Source organism: Ursus arctos, unplaced genomic scaffold, assembly GCF_023065955.2.
Source record: "Ursus arctos isolate Adak ecotype North America unplaced genomic scaffold, UrsArc2.0 scaffold_32, whole genome shotgun sequence".
NCBI classification, from domain to species: Eukaryota; Metazoa; Chordata; class Mammalia; order Carnivora; family Ursidae; genus Ursus; species Ursus arctos.
In genome coordinates, this window is record NW_026623008.1 from 28,083,513 (window position 1) to 28,104,580 (window position 21,068).

At 55.8% G+C, this 21,068-nt stretch overlaps 1 protein-coding gene across 2 annotated transcripts; it reads right to left on the reverse strand.

Annotated features, from left to right (window-relative positions):
* Window positions 1-816: 816 nt before the first annotated feature.
* Window positions 817-18,944, reverse strand: RSPO1 (R-spondin 1). Of its 2 annotated transcripts, XM_057305213.1 has the most exons (10): window positions 18,648-18,944; window positions 15,991-16,156; window positions 15,592-15,786; window positions 15,083-15,141; window positions 14,276-14,363; window positions 13,756-14,137; window positions 5,364-5,555; window positions 3,149-3,298; window positions 2,697-2,885; window positions 817-1,924 (listed from the first exon to the last, which is right to left on the reverse strand). In XM_057305213.1, the coding sequence occupies exons 6-10, from the start codon at window positions 13,847-13,849 to the stop codon at window positions 1,758-1,760; spliced, it is 792 nt and encodes a 263-aa protein (XP_057161196.1). In that variant the 5' UTR covers window positions 13,850-14,137; window positions 14,276-14,363; window positions 15,083-15,141; window positions 15,592-15,786; window positions 15,991-16,156; window positions 18,648-18,944; the 3' UTR covers window positions 817-1,757. The 2 variants fall into 2 exon arrangements, with proteins under 2 accessions (XP_057161196.1, XP_026372985.2); XM_026517200.4 differs by lacking the exon at window positions 14,276-14,363.
* Window positions 18,945-21,068: the final 2,124 nt, after the last annotated feature.

The following is a 21,068-nucleotide window of genomic DNA, read 5'->3' on the forward strand; positions in this document are numbered from 1 at the left end:
ACGTCCAAATTAAGATATGCTGTGAAGTGTAAAAACACACAGAACGTTGAAGACTTAGTTTGGAAAAAAAAAAAGAATGTAAAAGATGTTAATAATTTTTACATTGATTACATGTTAAAAAGATAACATTTTAGCATATATTTGGTGTAATAAAAGCTATAATTAAAGTTAACTTCACCTGTTGCTTTTTACTCATTAAATGTGGCTACTAGAAAAATTTTAAATTACGTAAGTGGCTCATCTGGTATTCGTATCAGACAGCACTGGTCTAGAATGCCATTCCTTCTCGTCGTCTTTACTCCTACTCATCCTTCAGAGCTTGGCTCAAATACCACTCCTCTGAAAAGCTTCCCTGAGATAAAGTCTCATTTGTATTCACTGTTATTCACCTTCGTATCCCTGTGTGTGTGCCAGCGGTTGCCTGGCCTCAATCCCACCCATTTGTAATTACACACTTTTTGGAATGATCCCTTGGTTCATGCCTGTCACCCCTACCAATTTCTAATTCCAGGAGAGCAAGGCCCATGCCTGGCTCCCCCTAGAAACCACTTAGTCCAGGGCCTGGCGCATATGTGGCTGCCAGTAGACACCTCAGAATGCCACAGGAGGTCATGCTGTCTGCTGTCCTGCCTTTGGATCTGAAGGTCCCCGACTGTCCCGGAGAGCCTGAGCACCCCCTCCCCCCGGGTGCCCCTATGTACTCTAGGACTCAGATTCTATGTCGTCCAGATGGGAAGTCTTCCTTTATAGCGGACCAGAATCACTCCTGCGGCAGGCTGGCCAGGACCTTTGTGCCATCCGTAGAGGTGGTCAGAGCAGAGCTTCTGAAGCTCGAATGTGCGTGCCCGTCCCCCGGGACCTTGTTAGAATGCAGACTCTGGTTCATCGGGTCTGGGATGGGACCTGAGACTCTCCCTTCTAACAAGCTGCCCGGTGATAATGTGGATGCCTGTCCACAGACCACACTCTGAGCAGCAAGGCTGTAATTAGAAGCCGGTTATCACCCTCAGAGTATCCCCGAAGTTTTCTTCCTGCTCTGGACACTCTCTGTCCAGGAGGCCATGTGGGGGGAGGGTCTCTCGACATTCAGCCCTGTCCTGTCCTGCTCCCATGTACCCCACCAATCGCTGTACCCCGTGAAGGAATGTGGTGCCTTTGGCTACTGTTGTCATTTGGTTTTGTTTTTAATTTGAAATAAACCTGTAAGCAGTTCTCAGAGTTGGGGCAGCCCTGATACGGATCATGGGTGTGTAACAATACTCTCCAATGATAAAGTCACACAGCTGGAAATGCTGAACAGTCCTCAGGCTTTGGTTCCTGTCTGCCACGCGGGCCGATCCTATCAGCTCCTCCAGAAGGCTCCACTCTGTTTGGGCTTGGACGCTGGGAAATGTTCCCTCTGACATGTCCCTTGGGAGCATTGCAAACCGAGTCTGTGCCACTGGGCCCTCTGCTAGGCAAAGGTGACCCCTCCACCTCCCCACCCTGTTCATGCGGTGATGTCCGAGAGATAGAGGTGTCTTCCAGTAGCCTTGATGTGTGTGTGTGTGTGTGTGTGTGTGTGTGTGCACGCACATGCGCGCACATGTTGTTGGTTGCATGTTTGGACACAGGCCCTTCATGTGTGTGTCTGTGTGTCTGTATATGTATGGACAGTGAGTGCACGCTTTGCCCCCAGCGCTCCAGTTCGGTAAAGCTTTCATCACACAGAGCAGCGCTGGACTCTTCCCATGCGGGCCTGGAGGTGACGAATGTCCCTAGGTGGGCCCCGCAGATGTGACCGGCCCCACAGTCCCTTGGTGCTGCGGCTGCTGCTGGCCCTTGCGTCTCCGAGAGCTGGCGCCCGCCTCCTTGCTCTCCTTCCTGCTCGGGTTCCTGTTGGCGTTCTCCCGCCGGCCCTGGCCCCCTTTCCTCCTCTTCTGCCCTGCAAGCCCAACGGCAGGAAGAGTCAACAAAGAATGTCCTGCGGCCAGCGCCAGCGAGGAGACCCCGGGCATGACCCAGGGCTCTAGGAGGGGGGTGGGGAGGAAGCTGGGTGGAGGGTGTGGGGTGGGGAGGTTGGAGTCACTGCCTTTAGGCAGTCGGGGTCCCCCTCAAGGCCTCCTCGGACTAGCGGCCACTTCAGAGGACCCCGCAACCTGGGTACAGAGATGGGGTCCCAGGAGCCTTTCACCCTCCATCCCTCAATGAACCAGACACCCTCCTCTTCCTTGTGCCTTCCTCAGATCTTGGACCCCAATGGGCCAAGATGTTTGGTGCAACTCTCAGGACAAGCAGGACAGCCCCCAGCTCCTCTGGCCCACTCCACTGCCTCTGGGGGTAACTGCCACATCACTGCCAGCTATAGGCTGTGTGACCTTGGTCACATCGCTACACCTCTCTGGTTCTCAGCATCCCCTTCTGTAGACCCATCTGACCTCTGAGGATCCTTCCAATGCCAACATCTTCTGGTTCAGAGGAAATTGGGAAACTGGAGGACGTGGACACTGAAGCTTCCAGCTCCCACCACACAGTTCTGGGGACTGCTCTCTGCCAGCACCTGGCACTGGTTCCCCCAGCATGGCATCTTGAGTTGGGGGTTTCCATCTGGCCCTGGCCTGTGTCCCTTTCCGGGTGACAGGCAGGAGGCAGAAGTGGTCAGACCTCCATGGCTGTCCCTGACTCCCAGCCCCCAGGAGGGAGAGGCCACAGCTCACCCTCGGGACAGGGCGTCCTCCGCACTGTGCACCTGCGGGTCTCCTTGGTGTCGGAGCAGACAGCATGGTCCCCACCAGGGGCATGGAGTACCCTCCGAGTCCGCTCCTCGGAGCCCCTCCGGAAGCCACAGAGCCTCTTCTTCTTGGAGCACGGCCCCCACAGGGACCACTCGCTCATTTCACATTGTGCTGGCACGAAGGGAGAGAAGAGGGAGAGAAAGAAGGGGAGGAGGGGGTCACCCCTGGGTACTCCAGAATGCCCCAGGGGAGCCCCTCCCACCTGCTCTTTCTGCCTGAGCCTGAGGCTGGAGGCACGTTGGGTCCAGAGGGCAAAAAAGCCCGGGAAACCCAGGGCGGTGGGGGGAGGGGTGCGTGGGGAGGTAAGTAGGCTCTCCCTGCTCTTCCCCAGGGGCCCAGCCCTCTGGGCCCACCGGCCCTCCCTGCAAACTCACCAGGACTGCTGCACTCCATGGTGCCGTTGGCGGCCGCCGAGCCCTCAGGACAGGCCGGATAGCAGCGGCCCTTGTGCAGGTACAAGCTCTCCTTACACTTGGTGCAGAAGTTGTGGCTGAAGCAGGCCTCACAGTGCTCAATCTTGCACTCTGAGGAGAGGGCCAGATTGGGGGCCTCTGGCTCACCGCCTGGTCCCAATGCCCCCCAGCCTGAAGGCAGCTCCCCCCCTCCCTGAGGTCAGGACCCTGGCCTGGAGCTGCCATGACTGCAGGAGAGTCCTGGGAGGGAGGGAAGGCGAGCACAGGGTGGGCAGAGGAGGCCAAAGTGGCCACTCTGCAGGATTGGCTGGGCCCGTCAGCTAACGCCACCCCAAACCCTATCCCAGGCTCTGGAACCACGGTGAGGCCCAAGAGAGCTGCTTTCAGAGGAGGAGAACGGGACCCTCCAGGATTCATGGGGTTGGGAGAGAAGGGTCCCAGCGTGTCATGGCACCCCAGAGCGCCACCTAATCAGAGTTGAACTGAGGGATACAGTGGCCCCCAGTCATGGCTGTGTGGTTTCCTCTCCCCATTGCTGGGGACCCACAACACCCCAAACCCTGGTTCTCCTCCTGCCCTGAGAAAGGATCTGCTTGGGCGGTGGGGGGAGAGGTCCCAGGGCAAATTCCTCTCTCTCCGCAAGGCCCAGTTCCAGGAACCACCTTGGTTGGACTCCTGGGTCCCTCCCTGATCCCCTCCTGCCAGCTCTCCCTCCTCTGGGGAAGTTGGGGGAGGGAGGGTCACAGGGCCCCGGCTGGAAGCAGGCAGAGTCTTTCACAACCTCTCCCTTCCCAGACCGTGGGCTGGGCTGACTTCCTCCCAGTGTCTGGCTCCTGAAGCTTGGGCTGCCAGTTTCGCAGGAGCTGACACAGCCAGCTTGATTGTGTCAAGTGAGTGCAGGGAGGGCTGCCCTGCCCAAATGCCCCGAGGACCAAGAGGGCAGCCCCAGGGTCCCCCCCTCCATCCTCAAAAGCTTCCCACCCCACCGCACCCCACCCCTCCTCTGTGCCTCTGTGGCTTCTTCGTCTCCTCCCCTCCCTCCTCTCTTGCTCGGATCCCTGGGTCTGGTTGCAGGTGACATACGGTAAGGACAGTGGAGCTGGGCTGGGCACTAAAGGCTTTCCATGTGCCTCTGGCGACAGCCCTACGGGGTGAAAACTAGCAGTCTCATTTTACGGACGAGGTTTCGAGAGACTGCAACAGGCTCGAAGTTAGACAACGAATAAGAAGCAGAGTTGAGATTAGAACCCAAGGCCAATCTCGGGTCAGCCATCTCCCCTGCAGACCTCACTCTTATCAGCCCCCCAAAGCGGCACGTGTCCTTTAGGTCCCTTCTCCTTCCAAAGGCTGTTGTGAGGCTCAACTGATATGTGATCTGGAAATGCGTTCTAATCTCCGAGGCACTGAGCAAACGGGAGGGGCACTGGCGTTATTCGGGGAGTGTGTTCCCTGCCTGTCCCCCAGTATGTCACAGTGTGTCACGGTGAGCCTGAACAGAGGTAGGACAGCACGTGCTTTAGAGCACGGCGAACTGCGGCTGCTGTGGGAGGGCCAAGCCCAGCCAGCAAGAAGACCTGGGCACAGGGGTGTGGAGGTGGGGGGGAGTGGACAGGCTGACAGGGGCTCGAATTTCCCTGTGGTCAGTGGAGCTGGGGTGGTTTTCAAGCAGAAGTGTGATGGGACAGGACACATGGCTCAGAAGCAACTTCCTGGCTGCAGTGCGGAGGGAGGGTTGAAAGGAACTGGATGAGCACTGGAGGACAGAAAAGCGGGCAACTGGGATCATGCAGGAGAGAGGAGCCAGGAGCCCGGGCGAGACTACAGCAGTGAGGATGGAAAGGAGAGGCAGCAGGCACGATCTGGTCATTAGATGGATGGGAGATGACAGGAATGACAGGCTGGCTCTCAGGTCCATGGCGTGAGTGGCCCAGGACACTGCGGGAATGCAGACGGGTACAGCTTTGGAGGAAGGAGATACGGTTCCTATATGGACACACGGGAGCTGGAAAGGTGGACAGACTCTCTGAGATGTTGCGCTGGCAGCTGGGTACTTGAACCAGGAGCCTCCCCTCCACTCCTCCGCGTGCCCTCTGCTACACCTGCCTGCCATCACAGTTCAAAGCACCCCCCCCCCCGCGCCGTGTCCAGAGCCTTCCCCAGCCCTCCCTGCACTCACTGATGCACTTGTTCATGTCGGGGTTGCGGGCATCGAAGTATCCAGGCGGGCAGGAAGGCAGGCAGATGCCCACCTGGCGAATGTCGTTTCTTTCCAGCAGAATGAACAGCTTGGGCGAGCACTTGAGGCAGCCGTTGACCTCGGAGCAGAGCTCACAACCTTTGGCACAGGCCTGGCTCCCCTCAGCACTGACTGCAAGGGTGGAACAGGGGTAAGAAGGTGTAGGAGAGACCTCCATCTTTCCCAGGCTCCCACGAGGGTGGGAAGGGAGTACACTGGAGTTTCTTCCTACACTACAAATGTGCTTTTCAGAAAGTACAGGCCAGGATGGCAGCTCCGTGCAAGGCTGCTTGACAAACCTCCCAGCATCATCGTTCCAGGGAACTGGCACTGATGCCCGAAGCAAGAGCCCCCCTCCATCCTAAACGTCTCCCTAGCTCCAGGCACAACACAGGCTCACTCTCCAGGCTTGCTTGGCCATTCCCCAAGGAGCTACTGAAGCTGCACCCTTCCTGGAACCACCCCATCCCTCCCCAGAGGAAGGAAAGCTCAGCCTCAGGTGTGGAAGGAGGGGATTTTTTATCCTTGAGAAAGTTTTAAGGTCAAGAAGGACAATGGGTTAAACTATCTGAGAAACAGATCATCTGCTCAGAGACAGGAAAACAACTGGAAAAACTTAGGTCTAGAACAGTGGTCTCAACCAGAGACAATTTTGCTCCCCAGGGGATATCTGGCACCGTCTAGAGACATTTCTGATCGTCACACTGGGGAGGGGGGGTTGCTGCTAGCATCTAGGGGAGACAGGCCGGGGATGCCACTAATATCCTACAATGCATGGGGTATGGGGGGCCCACAAGTTGTCTGGTTCAAAACGTCAGTGATGCTGATGCCTCCAATGAGGCAGTGTGACTTCCAGCTCCCAGCACAGGGTCTCAAACCTTTGATGTCACTTGTTTAACCAACACTCCCCGCGCCCTTCCCAAGTACCCTGTGCCATGTGAGCGCTGGGGACATGGAGGGAGGCTCTCCTGACCACTCCAAACTGATCTTGCAGGGGTGCAGACAGACCTGCAAACAGGCAAATGCTGACAGCCGCAAGGCCTAGCGACAGTGAACCCAAAAAGAAGAGAGGGAAAGAGTCACAAAGGAAGTGCCCTTTGGGCCAACTCTTAAAGAATTCGTAGAGATTTGTCCATCAGGAAGTAGAGATGAGGGTCCTTCTAGGGACAGGCCCACAGAGGTAGAAAAGAAGCCAAAGGGAATTGCAGATGATTTAGGATGCCAGCGGGGTGGGAAGGGGAATGGTGAAAGGTAACCATGCTAAGGGACTTGTACTTGATCATGCCAGGCAGCGTTTCCCAAAGAGCATCCCTGGAACACGCTTTCCCCTAGATGTTCATCAGAGGCTGTGGAGGAAAGGCCACAACGCCAGGGAAAACAGAACCACTGGGTCCGACAGGTCTAAACAGGATTATTTACCGCAGGGATTCTTCAAACTTTATTATGCCCCTGGTCCACAGTGATTCCCTAAGAGGGAGACAGAGGAAGTTTTATTTCCCAAACACTTTGGCAAAAGAACCCTTGTTTTGCAGAGTTTTTCTTGAGACCTCTCTCATAACTGATTAGGCAGTAGGAAACTATCAGCAAGGTGCAGGACCCAGGCTGATTGACACGTTGGAAGGTTCCTTTGGCAGCCTGGGTGGAGACCAGAGGCTGAAGGACCATTTGGAAGGAAGCTGAACAGATCATCCAGGTGAGAAAGATGAGAATGTCTTAAACAAGATTCTGCTCAGTTGGAGATGGACAGAAGAAGATTTGCGAGAATTTGGCAGAGGAGACCAACAGGAGGGAGGAGTCTGGGGTGAGTGCTAGGGTAGGTGGTGGAACACTAGGGCAGGTCACTAAATGAGATCCACCCCGCGGAAAGAGAAGCAAGTGCAGAAAGTAACACAAAGAGAGGTTAGAGCCACTTAGGAGCAAGCATGAAGAGAGGAGCTGGAGACGCAGGCTGGGGGCAGAGCGCCGGGGGCGGGGGAGATCGGAACAGATGGCAGGAGATCATGCAGCATAGTGGACCCTGAGCTCAGGCTTCTGAGTCGGCTGGACCTGGAGCCAAATCCCCAGCCTGTGCCCCAGGTCAAAGCACAGTGTCCTGTGTGCCTCCTCTCCCACCACTGGAAACGGACGTAAGAATGTCCACTCTGGAGGGCTGCTGGGAGGAGCACCTGATGCAGGAGTGATCCCTGATTTCAGAACAGGAGAATGAGCAAGAGTTAAGAAGGTGAGCAGAACGGGAAGGGGCAGGAACAAACACAGCCATATAACAACCTCCATGACCATAGTAAGGGCCGCGAAGTCTAAACGTGGTGCGCTTACTCTGTTCTCACGGCTCAGCACCCATTCACTTCCTTAATCCTTACAAGCCACGAAGCAGGTGCAATTATTAGTTTTTAGCCTCGTTTTTTACAGAGGAGAACGTGGAGAAGTTCAATGACTTGAACGAGGCTTCGCAGCCAGCATGTGTCCCAGGCAGAAGGAACAAAGTTTAGGAAGGCCAAGGGCAGGACCACATGAGGAGATGTGGAGACTGGAAGTACAGGTAGATGGATGATTGTTTAAATACAGGACTGATTTGTATAGAGTTGATGTTAATCAATACATTTAAAAATTAATATCGTTCTTGGTTGAGTTCTTCTAAGAGCAAAAATACTCAAATGTTCCATTGGTGTTATGAGGGAGCCCTGGGGTTTATTTTTCCACTTTGGGCCTTTATTTGGCTGTGTTACAAATTAATAAATTACTGTAGATTCCAGGTACTGCTTCTACTTCAAAGGCACTATATCCTCTATTATTCAAGGTTTCTACTGAATTCATTGTTGAAATGAATGTTCCCTCCATTCTTGCCTCAATAACTGAACTGATCCCAGCATCCCATTTGCCGGCCATATAGCGATGTTCCCTGCTCATTTATTCCATCCTTGTCACTTTTGTTAAGGACAGATTTGCAAAAGGCCTTCTCAGAATCCTGCTGCCCACCTCTCATTCAACCAACGACACATCTCTGGGTGCATTTCTCTTCGGATCTCTCAGTGACACAGGAGGAGAAAGCGTGGAACACTTGGGGTCTGAAATCAGCATGGTGGGAGCGTGGAGGGAGTGGTTAGATGTGAAGCTGGAAAGGGAGGTAGGCCCAGATGAGGAAGGGTCTTGCATCTGTGCAAAGGAGATCGGACATTGTCCTAAAGACAGTGGAGAATTACTGGGGCTTTAAAATCAGAGACATGGTCAGGATCACTCTGCGACATGGAGAATGGGTCGTAGGGACAGCAAGTCTGGAGGCAGGAAGATGCCTCCAGCTCGAAGAGACAGAGCTGAACTGAGAAGATGCAGAGGAGAGGACACAGGTGAGATACTCAGGTGGGAGAATCAACAAGACCAGGTGATGGGCTGGACATGGGGCTAAGGGCCTGGGGAAAGCGCAAGCCAAGGGTGACTCCAAGGTGTTGGGCTTGTGTGACAGGGTGGCCCTTGGCCCTTCACCGAGAGGGGACCACAGGAGGAGGAGCAGGTTTGGGTGGGGGATGATGAGTAGTCAGGTGTTAGATATGTTGAGGTTGTGGCTCCTGTGGGACATCCAGGGAAGGTGTCTATTAGGCAGTTGAACCTGTGGGTCTAGAACTCAAGAAAAACATTTTGGCTGGAGACTGCAATGTGGAGTCCTTAACATGAAAACAGTCATAAGTCATGGGGGTCCACAAGACAGTGGGTCGAGAGGGTGAGCAAAGGAACTAGGAATTTGAGGGAAGTGCAGAAAAAAGAAAGGCCACTCAAAAGCACAGTAAATATGGAAGCCAAGAGCAGAGTGCACTGGTCAGGGCAGGGAGGTGTCGCTGTGCCAAACCCACTGAGGTGTTAGGCAAGAAGGCAGCAATAGAGCCCCTGATGGGGGCAGAGGGCAGAGGACAGTGATCGAGGAGTAGAGGAAGGAGAGCCATCTCATTCAAGAAATCAGCTGTGGAGTGGGGGAGAGAACACAGGGATCCATCCATGGAAGCCGTGGTCATCAGTGGTTAAATCGTGGGAGTGGGAGTCATCCTGAGGCAGAGGCTAAGCAGCGGGGCAATACTCACTCAACATGCCAGCTGAGGAGGAGGGGCTCAGAGAGAACTGAGAAGGAATCCTGGGGTGGGGGTGGGGTCACTGAGGGAGAGTGGGCAAAGGAACCAAGTTCCAAGGGGGAGATGTGCAGGGACAGCTGGGAGGAGACCATGGCCACGGACTTGCACAGGGAGGTGACCAACTGGCTGACCCCAAGAGGAGCAGTTCTGGTGGAATGGGGGATGGGAAGTGAGTGGAAGGGGTGAAGGTGGAAGTAAAGGGAGGCGAGGGCCAGAAAGCATCAGAGGACATAGGAACAGAGAGGGCAGAGCAGCTGGGAGCAGAGGCTGTGATCATGAGACACTGAGACCCCAAGGCTGGGTGAACTGATGGAGTGAAGACCCAAGGATACAGGAGAGTGTCAATGCAGAGCTCAGGTGGTAAGACTGGGGCTTGAGACAAGGACGAAGGGAATTGAGCTCCATGATGTTTGGGGGCTCAGGAAGGGGAAGGAGAGCTTATCAAGAAAGAGAGGAGTTCAATGATGGACAGGGGTCAGTTCAATGAAGAAAGGGATGCTGGTCAAGAAGGATAGGAACCCAAGGGTGTTCTCAGCTTAGTGAGACAGATGCATGGGCAGTGGGGCGCTAGACAGCCATGGCAGGAGGGGGGCTCTGTGTGGGGGAAACGGGGTCCAAGGAAGATGGTGAGCATTAGGGGGTGCACAGTGATTCAAAGGGAAAAACTGAGGCTTGTTTATTCCATAGACATTTACTGCACACCTAACACGTGCCCCAGAGTGCTAGGAGCTGGGGACCTAGAGCTAGAGCTGAGGTATAAACAAAGGCCCACCCAGGCATGCGGCAAGCAGGGCTGGCTAGCACTGTGTAAGTGGATGAGTAATGGAAAGCACTCCCTTACCCAGCCGGCTGGGTGAAGAGGGTGTGGCACACAGAGGAACAGCCTGTGCAAAGGCTCTGTGGCACCGACCATCCTAGTACACTCAGAGAATGCAAAATAGGGCTTTAGTCTACTGGCAGGGAAGGGGACCTCGGAAGGGCATGGCCAGATTCATCACACGCAAGGTTCCTATGCCTGTGATGCAGGGAGGTGCACAGGGGAGGCAGCCTTGTAGGGCCGTAGCCTCACTGTGGAGGCTGGGTGGGCTGGGGGAAGTGGAGGGCGCTCAGAGAGGGGATGGAGCCTGCTTCCCAACCTCTTCACAAAACCCCCTCACACAGCTCTGTGCCCCCCACACCAGAAGTTCTCAGTGAAGCCCACTTCCCCAGGCCAGGAAGGCAAGGCTGTGCCTCCGCCCTCCATTCCCTGGGGCTTCTTAGGCTCCTTCATCCATTCTATCATAAACCCCTTGCGAACTAAGTTCCTAAACCAAACACCTTTGCCTAAAATCCATCGATGGCTCCCTATCACCAGCAGGATTGAGACCCATCTGGTCTTATGAACTTCTCCACCTGGCCTAAAAAGCCTGCATGAGCTGATCCTACCCACCTCATTGCACAACGCTACCCCTCAGCTATATAGAACTATTTTTGTTTGTCTAGATACATCACACTATTGCACACCTCTGTGCCTTTGCTCAAGTTGGCCCTTCTGCCTGGAACATTCTCTGCCACCTCCTGAGCCTGATGAACGCCTTCAAGCCTCAGAACTAAAGTCACCTCCTCCAGGAAGTCTCCCCTGATCTCAATTCCCCACAAAGTCTGGATGGGGTTGGATGGGGGAGTCAGGCTTCAGTGAAGGAATGAGGGCTTCATGGGGGCAGGCCTGAGTATGGGGCCCAGGAATCAGAAAGGAGAAGGGCCTCAGTAAGGGGAAGGAGTACTCAATACAAGGAGTAGTGAGGAAAGGTGGGCACCCTGAGGAGCAGGAAATCCAGGCAGGAAAGCATTCAGGAGAGGGTGAGGGCCAGTGAGGAGACAAGAGGCTGAGTGAGTGAAGAGGGGGCTCGAGGAGGGGATGGGTCCCTAATGAATGGGCGAGGAAGAAGTCGCCCCGCCAGGGTTCCTAACTCACAGCTAAAGAGCGCTTTGCTCAATGTCACCCGCTCTGTGCAGGGAGACCATCACCCAGGCCTGAGCTCAGCCATTTCTGGACTCAAAACTGGTGTGTGCCTCCTGATCAGAGCTCTATAGGGTGTCTTCTGCCAGCCCCACTGACACGCGGTTACAGCTGGCAGACAGAGTCGGGTAGAGTCCACAGACCTGAGGCTATTCGCACAGCCAGCCTATCTCCGCATGCTGGCTCCCCACGGCCCTCCTCCGGGGCTGCAAGGTCGGCCACACAGCACATAGTGGTCCTCTTTCTCCCTCCCCCCCCATTCCCCGGAAACCCTAGGGCCACATGGTCCACACATTGTTCATATAACAACGACATGCACCCCGAAGTCTAGACGGAGCTTGGGATTTTATAAAGGGTTCCCAACAAACACACACACATAAATAAGATCTCCCATAGGCTTCACTATCTCCCTCTGTAATTACCCTTGCAGCTTTATGGCTTCTAGTCAAAAGTGTTGTCTAGCAACATTTACCCTCATCCTTCTCTGGGTCCTCACTGCACCCCAAGTCTCTCTCCACCCTCCCATGTCACCACCAAGGACGTCTGTCACTCACGCCACTTGGTAGTAAAAACAGGGTTACAACTGCCGGGGCTGCGACCAGGGGTTGCGTCCTAAGTGGACGCATCCAGTTGCTGCCTTGGCCTGGCCGGCGCGGGGACTGGGTCTTTCTGACGCTCAGGCCGGGGCTTTGTTGTGCTGGTTGTTTTCAGTACAACAGACTTGAACCCAGGTCTTCCACCCTGGGCTTGGGGAGGGGCGGGGTGTGGCTCTGTCTGTGCATGGAAGTGTGACCGCTAGTGTGTGTCGCACGAGCATGAGTGGCCCCTCTCGTCCGCTCTCGCTCTCTCTCTCTCCTCTCAGAAACAGAGGAGACTGGTTATAAACCACGGAACCGCATCTGGCCCATGGTGTCCAACATACTGGCCACAGCAGAGGAGCCGGGAGGAAAATCAAGGCCCCGCTGCTGATTAAACCTAACCGGCTCTAATTGTTTGTTAAGCCAGGGATTTTCAGCTTCATCAATTCTCTGCGCTTCTCTCCCTGGGCTGGGTTCTGGCCTTGGCCACGCCGGTGGAGACCAGACAAAATTCCGCTGTCTTTCGACCTTTCCTGTTGGGCCTGGGTTTGAAGGCCTCAGAGTGAAGCAAGAGCTGGTTGTGCTATGCTGGAGAGCCTCCCGCCTGTGGGTGTGACAACCCTTATAGGGGAGAGGGGCCTTAGGGTCTGTACTAGAGGCCTCCTCCTACTCCCTAGCCGGGTCCCAGGCAGGGGCCACTCCCATCACGTGCTGGGCAGGTACGGATCGCCCATCTCCATCCCAGGAGCCAGGAGCCAGGCTGAGGCCCCAGGGCTCTCAGGGCTCCCTGGGATGGGATTCTGTGGGGACAGGTTAATCGTGAACTCCATCAAGCTCTGTTTTTAGGAAGACAGGGCTCACGGGAATTGAATTCCAGTATTGACCCATGTCCTTGGCCTATCTGTACAATAAGAGAATTTATTATTTTTTTTAGAACTGTGAGAACCCCTCCTTCCAGTGACATCTTACATGGAATGTTGCCATAAACAAGAAAGAGTGAGGGACTCTGGTTAGATGGGCGGTGGGGCCAGACTTGTTCCCACTGCCTCCCCTTCAGCCCCAATGCAGCTCCCTGAATCCCACTGTGCAGAGTTAAAAACCACAGGAGTGGACAGTCTCCCAAGCCTCCCCACTCTGCTGTATCTGCCCCCGTGGTCTTGGCAGGGAAAGCTGTTGCCCAGGCTGAGCAGAGTTCCTGGCCCCAAGGGTTTGGGGGCTGCACTTCAGCCAAGACCCAAGGAAAAGAGCCGTGAACTCCTATCAGTGAGGCGGGGGACAAGCACCCTGGGGCTGGGGCCACAGCAGCAGGGGGACACATCTCCACGGATACCACACAAAGCTGGTGTTATGTCAGAGGGCATAATCCATGCACTGGATCCTCACAAGAGAGGGGTTAATCTAGAAAGCAGAATCCACCAAGGGGAAAATAGACAAAGCGGGTAATCTACAGAGTGGGTAATCTCAACAAGTTAATCCACAAACAGGATAATCTACTGAGTAATCTACACAGCTGTAATAGACAAAGTAGAATCCGCAATGGTCATCACAGAATGAAACCACCGATGGCCCTCCAGTCCCCAGGCGACCCCCTCCCGCTCCCAAGGCCAGCGGTGGTCCAGCCCCGCTCCATTACTCACTCCGCCTCTGCCTCTTCCCCTTGATCCCCCGGCTGCCGGCAGCGAGATGCATCCAGCTCAGAACCAGGGCCACCACACACAGCCCAAGCCGCATAGTCACTTGCCAGCTCCAGGCCCCTGGTAGGGGGGGTGGTCTCTGGAGGGGGGTGGACAGCGCAGGGCTCTTGCTAACGCCTGCGGGGCTGGGTCAGCAGCAGGAGGCCCAGGCCTGGGCCGTATCCCAAATCCACCATAATCTTAGTTGGGGACAGAGAGGGTGTGGGGAGCCCACTTCCTCATTAGCCCATTGGGAGGTCCAGAGAGCTTTCCCCAAAGGCACCTCGGGGTGTGTCACATGGGAGAACTCTTTGTCACTTCAGCAGGGACACCTCCAAAAACCAACCTGTTGGGGGAGGAGAAAGAAAGGTTAATTCTGGGGAACCATGGGGTCCCCCCGACTTGTGCCTCCTACCCTCCCATGTGGTCTCCTATCCAGAAGACTGTGAGAACGCAGAATGGTTGAATATGACAAGTTACCCACCTGGCCCCCCTGTAGAAGAAATCTGCTCCTTTTCCCAGGAATTTTGCAGAATCCCCTAACCTGGGACTGGAGCCGGCCACCGAAGCAGCTGGAATAATGGTAGACACTCACATCCAATCTGCGGACCGCTGGGAACCAGCCGGCCCCACCCCTGCCCAATATTGGCCAGCTCTAACTGGAGGTGCTTCTTTAGGTCTGCCCTCCAGACCTCATGCTGCAGTAAACAGCCTGCGTCTTGAAGAGGAGCTCTCTCTGTCCTTCTGTGAGTGATCCCTCCAGCCCTCTCTTCCCAGTGCTGAGTCACCCCTGTGCCTTTCACCTGTGGAGCTAGAGCAGTGGCCCCCCGACAAGCTGGCAGACTGTGCGTGGCCCTCTGGGCTTGGCGGGAGAAAGGAAGTAAGGCTTCCCCGGCCACAGAAACTCTGACACAGCAGCCCTGCGGGCCTGGCCTTTGTGAGAGGATAAAAGAGGCAGCGGTGCCCGCCCTGGCCAGAGACACAGAGAATGGGGATAATCCCCCGGCCCAGCGAGAGTCAGGTCTCTGGACCCGCTGGCCGGGTGATGGGGGCAGGGGGAGCTGGTCCCTCCCCGGTGCAATGTGTCTGGAGCCCAACCTGGGAGTCTGGGCCAAACCCGGAGCTTCACCCTTGGGATCACACACTCCCGCACATTCTCCCAGCCGAGGCCTGCTCAAGAGCACTGCCCCGCATGCTTGCAGGCAGATCCACCCATGCTCGCCCAGGGACAGAAGGAGCCAGCCAGCCTTCAGGAAGCTTCGCAGATGCCAGGGAAGCATCGCCCTCTTACCTACTAGTTACATGCCTCTGGACAAGTCACTCGGCCTCTCTGCGTGTCGGTTTCTTCATCTATAAAGTGGGGTTAAAGATGCCTGTTTCCCAGGCTTGCTCTGAGAGTTGGCTGAGTTTTGGCTTACTAAGGAGAAATCTGAAATGCTGGAGTGGCAGTGCCCCTCCCACCCTGTCCCAATCCCTTTCCCCTTGGCCTCTGGGGGAGGCCCCAGGGAGCCCACCTGCATGGGAGATAAATCATTATCCCTTGAGGGAGTTCAGCACTCCCCTCCTCGGCCTCTCCCACCAGCTTTGAAGGCCAGTCACACTCAAGTGGTTAAGCTGCCCCTGTGAGAAGTGTTTACACGAGGCTGACGGGTCCCACCTGGCTCTGCGGCAGGAGCCGAGCTGGGGCGGGGATGTCCCCAGCCACCCCCAAACGCCAGCCTCTGCACGCCCCTCCAGTACTCCCCGCGTGAACTGCGGGATCCTTCCTCCTCCCCAGCCCCCACCACGCACTTCCCTCACCTGCAAACTGCGGTCTGTCCTCCAGCTGAGCTTATCAAACTGGGGTCTTTAGCCAGAGGCTGGCTGTAGGCTGTAGAGCGGGAAGGCTAAGGGAGGAAGCAGGCAGCTTGGCTTCCAGTGTTGGCAATGCTACGTATTAGTGGTTACCTCAGGCTCGCTGCTTAGCGGGTCCCAGCCGAGCCTCGGTTTCCTGATCTGCGACAGGGTGGGAGGGGTTTTCGTAGGTTAAACGAGCTAATACATGCAACTGCTTAGAACAGCACAGGCACATCATGAGGACTCACTAATGATTGTTGTATTCTGGAACCAAGAGGACACAGTTCTGTGTCTACCTGCCAAGGGTCATCTCAAAAGCAATACAGGGCTTTTGTTTTGTTTTGGTATCATCTGGATACGGACCTTAATCCTGAGCACTGTGATGCGATTTCCATATTTGCATTTATTCCCAGTGTGGTCACTCACTATGGCAGGTTAACATGTAATGGAAGCATTTGTGAAACTGAGGTTGGAGGACTCCTGGCAGATACATTCCCAGGATGCCACGAGTCCTTGCGCTGGACAAACACTGGAAGAGAAGGCCACATCAGACAAACCTGGAGTTAAATCGGGGGTCTGTGAGAATCTGGTCTCACCGTGTGCTCAGTAGCAATGGCATCCCAGGAGCAGAAATGGTCTCCTTTGTGTGTCCTGTGCCTGCCCAGCTCCGTGCCTGGCACACCAGGCTGGGCACTCCACAAATAGCTCCCTTCCTCGCCCTCCCTTTCCTTTGCCTCTATTCCCCTCAATCCTCCTACGTCTTCGCTTGCAGGCTTCCTCCTGCTATGCTCATCCAGGTCCTTGCCCGTGAGGATCTTCTGGCTCACTCCCCCATGAACCACTATGGAACCATGATCTCAGCGGGGAAATGGACAGGAGGATCCAGATCTGAATATCACCGGAGCAACTGAATCTGGTCTCGCTCACCTAGCGCTGGATGGGAAGAGAGTCAAGCACTTTAAAAAGTATATGCCTATAGCCAACCCTGAAAAGGAGCTAAGTCTTCATTATGCCGGAGTATAAGCAACAAACAGGAGGGCAGCTAGCTGGTTGTGGAGGGGGTACACTGGAGGGCCGATGTCTCATCTAAAGGGAGCACGTGCTATTCCACTCCAGGGGATTGTCACTAGGCAGAAATAATAATTTAATATTGGCAGATCTTCTGATTTTTTTTTAAAAAGTTGAAAATTCAGAATTTTATGTGAAATCCAACGTTAAAAGCTGGGCAGTTCTCAGACTAAGAATGCTGCAGTACCGAGCCCCAGAAAATCACAGGTCCCTGCATCCATCACCCTCCAGCTGGCCCCCGCCCTCCCCATGCCCACCCCACACAAGCACGGTGGGCACACACACAGACTACTCTGGACAGGCAGAGCCAGCAAGGGGGACTGCTGGCAATCATCAAGGTCTGCGGCATCTGAACGGGAAAGGAAGGGCATTTTGTCTCTGCCAGGGTCAGGGTGACGGGCTTGCATTCATGAGCTGCCTGCACCACATGCCATGTGTTAGGCCCTCATTTACTCAGCATAACTCTGGGAAGGAAGAAGAATTAGTCCCATTTTATTGGCACTGGGAAGCTAAGGGTCTCGGGCTGACAAACCTCGTCCAGAGACCAGCGAGTGGGGTTTGTTGCTTAGGACTGGATGTCTGCAGGGCGGGGCAAGGGACTGGGAGCTGACAACCGAGGTGGGAAAGGAACTGGCGGCAGAGGCAGAGCTGGGGCGGGAGACCGAGGAGAGAGGCCGTGCACAGGCTAGGTGGTCTGGGGAGGGGAGGCCGCGGGCTGCGGAGAGGAACACAGCTGGGGGTGGAGCTGAGGACGGGACTCGGTGCCCCCACAAGGTTGCAGTAACTTTCACCTTCTTGCCTGTAACACTATCAGGATAAATGGGTACTCCGTCCGGGGCCGGATACAGACCCAAAAATGTAAACCATCCCGATAATTTCTCATTAACCCTCCCCGGGACCGGCTACGGGTGGGGAGTTGCGGCCGCCAAGCGGGCTGGCGGGCGGGGGCAAAAGTATTGCTGGGCGGGGGGCGGGACCAAGTACTTGCCTGCCCGACCTGTGGGGATTAGCGTGTCGGCCAGAGCCAAGCCAGGTGCTGGGGCCGCCCCCCACCCCTCCAACACCGAGGGCAGCCAGGAGAGGCTCCTTCACGTCCCTCCATCTCTAACCCCATGCGCGCAAATTCTTCTTCCCTCTCCACTATCCCGGGGAGGCCCAGCAGGTGCAGGGGGAGGGGAGGCGGATCTGAAGTCCCTCTCACTGTACCCCCCCCCAAATCCAAGAGAATTCTCCAAGAGGCCAGTTTCACAAGAAAGCCCCTGCCCCAAGCACCCGCACCCAGAATCCGTCGTTGGCCTCCTCTGAACCCCGGGTGAACCACAGCCCCCACCTCTCCCCAACCAAGCAGTACCATCCGTCCCTCTGCGCCCGACCCAAGGGCCAGTGACTCGCGCCACCTCGCAGCGCACTGGGGGCGGTCATGCTCTCAGCCTGCCACGTCGGACCCGGACCCGGGCTGCGGGACTGAGATGGGAGGAACCAGGAGCCATGGCACTCAGGGGAATCCGAGGCGATGGCATCAGGGATCGGGAGCTTCTGGACTGGGGAGGAGGGGTGAATAGGACTGATGGGCTTGGTGAATCCAGAACGCTCAGTTTCGATCAGTTTCAGATTCAGAGTCAGATGAGATCAGATTCAGAGTGACCGATCACCGGGGACTGCGGGATTGAGGGGAACCCGAGGCAGCAACCGGGAGGGGGCTGCCCATTGGCTTGAAGGATGACGGGGGTGGAGGCGGCAAGGACTAGCAGGGGAGGCTCCAGGAGGTGCCCTCTCCCGCCCTCTGACCCGACAGTAACCAGAAGTCCCCTTCCCCTCGCTGTCGCCCCCTCCCCCCGCCCCCGGCATTCAGCTCGGCCGAGCCCCGACGGGAGGGCCCCGGCACCCCAGGTCCCAGGAAACGGGGCGCTAGGGAGGAGGGTGGAGGACGGAGCAGCTGAGGAGGGACTCACCTCCGCGCTGCCAGCCGTGGCGGGGGCAGGCCCGGGAGGGGCGAGGGCGCGGCCGGCTCACCCGCCTGCCGCAGGACTGTCCTGGGCGCCCAGCTCGCCCGCGCTCCGCCCGCGCGTTCCTAAATTGCTCAATCTGCGGGCGGCTCACGCCCTCCGGGGCCAGCGCCCCACCCGGCGCATCGGTCCTTTGGGGCGGCTCGGTCCGGCCCTCGCTCTCCGCAATGCCCCACTCCGGCGGTCCGCTCCCCGCTCTCCGCCCAGGGCTGGTGCTCTCCGTCGCGCCTCCGCTCTGCCCGAGTTCCCAGCCCGGAGAGGGGCCAGTCCTCCGCTCGCACGAGGGAGGGAATCCCCCCCCTTTGCAGTCCCACCCCCCGAGCCGGCCCCCCTTGCCGGGATCCGCAGCAAAAAACGGACTGGAGTGCCAGGCCCGGGAGTCCCTAGCCCCCTCCCGCAAGCCCTTGCCCACAGCTGGGGCGCTGCGCTTGGAGAGCGGGGAACGCAGCCGCACACGTCCTCTGGACCCCGGCGCAGACCCTCTGCCCCTGCCTCCTCCCCTCCCCACGCCCCTCACCCTGGGGATTCCACGCAGCCAGAGCACCCGCCGCAGCTCCAGACATTGTGGGGGTCAGAACAGGGTCTGAGAGCCTCGAGAAACCTCAGTTTCCCTATCAAGTATCCAGAAAGTGACAAGGAACGGAATCAACAGGGCCTGTGGTCCTGGCCACGCCCTCCTCCTCTCAGAGTCTAGTCTTTAAAGCACCTTCCCAGTTCAACGGAAACGTGAGGCTGTAAAACCAGGAATACAGGTGAGCTGCTGCAGAAGAGTGAGGGAAAAATTGAAATAAACCCTGCTGTATCACTTACCAGCTGTGCGGCCATACCTAAGTTACTTAACCTCTCTGAGCCTCATCTGTTTAGTGAAATGAAAGATCCAACAGCCTCGTAAATGGCAGGGGCTCTATGAATGCATGTGGAACGGTGACCCAAATGATGTTGAAGTCAAGCCTGCAGAAGGGAGGGAGACACTTCTTGGGGCAGCAAACAGCTGTTCTCTAGCTGCATTTCAGATTGGGTAAAGGGAAATGGGCTAAAACTGTAGTTAGCAGGAGTTAAGTTAGAGCAGAAAAGCTATACTGATGCGGGGGGGGGCGGATTGGGGTGGTGAGTAATCAAGACAGGCTGTGGAATCTACTTAGGAGGGGAGGTGGGAGCCCTAACTCTTGAGACAAGGGTGCAGAGTGTTTTACAGCAAACGGGGAATAGATGGAATGACCCTTGGGGTGTCCTGATGACCAGGGAACAGGGATGGTGGATGGCCAGAGAATGTGGAGCAGTTGGGTCCCCAATGCCCAGTGTCTGGGTTCATTCAGCCACAGCATTGCCAAGTATGCGGGGAGGATAACAGCCACTTCCAAGTTGCTCCTGCCCCCACCCCCAACTCCCTCTCAAGCGACTCCCCTCTCCCCTCTGCCCTGAGATTTCCCTATGTCTCACCGGCCCTTGGCTCTGCTCCCCGCCTAATCAAACAAGCCCCAAATGCCGAAAACTCAATGTTTATTTTATTTTATTTTTTTACACACTTGCATAACTCCCTGACAAGCCACGCCAGGCGTTGGGCTTTTTTGTTTGGTTTTATTTTGTTGCATTTAGGGAAAAAAGAGAGAGAGAGAGAAGGAATCATACAAACCACCCGGCCCTAGAAGATGTCTTAGGCCAGACTGTGGGCTCGGGTTTCCTGCCTGAGGAAAAGTCTGCGGGAGTTGGGGGGCCTCACTAGTAGGCTCAGGAATGAGTAAGAGAAGAAAGCCACCTGGGTCAGGGAAGATAATGAATTAGAACCATGTGACAATGATAAAGGGCATTTCTTGGGCACCTACTATATGCCAAACCCTGGGCTTGGCACATATAATCTATTGGCTAATTTCGCAACCACTTTACTTTCCTCCTTTTTTCCTTTTCTTATAAATGTAAATTCTGAGCTTCAGAAACATCAAGCAATTTGCTCAGAGACATATGACCTGTAAGTGGGCAGCCCGGTTCCCATTATGCTAAATGACTGGTAATTTCCCTGAGAAAGCCCTGTTGCCCTGAGTTTGCATATGTTGTTCATTCTGCCAAGAAATGCCTTTTTCTCTGACCCTTCTCTTATCATCCTTCAAAATGCCTATACGAAGTTTCACCCGGACACCTTGCACTTCAGGCTCTGGACCTTGTGTGGACCTGTCCGTCACTCATCCCTGGCCTGCGATTATCTCTCCAACTGCACTGTGAGCCCCTTATGGGCAAAAACTGTGTCCGATTCATCCTTAGGATCCCAGCACCATGGACATGCCTAACTGCTGTTTGCTGACCTGAACCTCCAGATGGCTAGGATTGTATCTTTTGTAGATCCTGACCGCTTATTCAGATGACGTCTCAGGT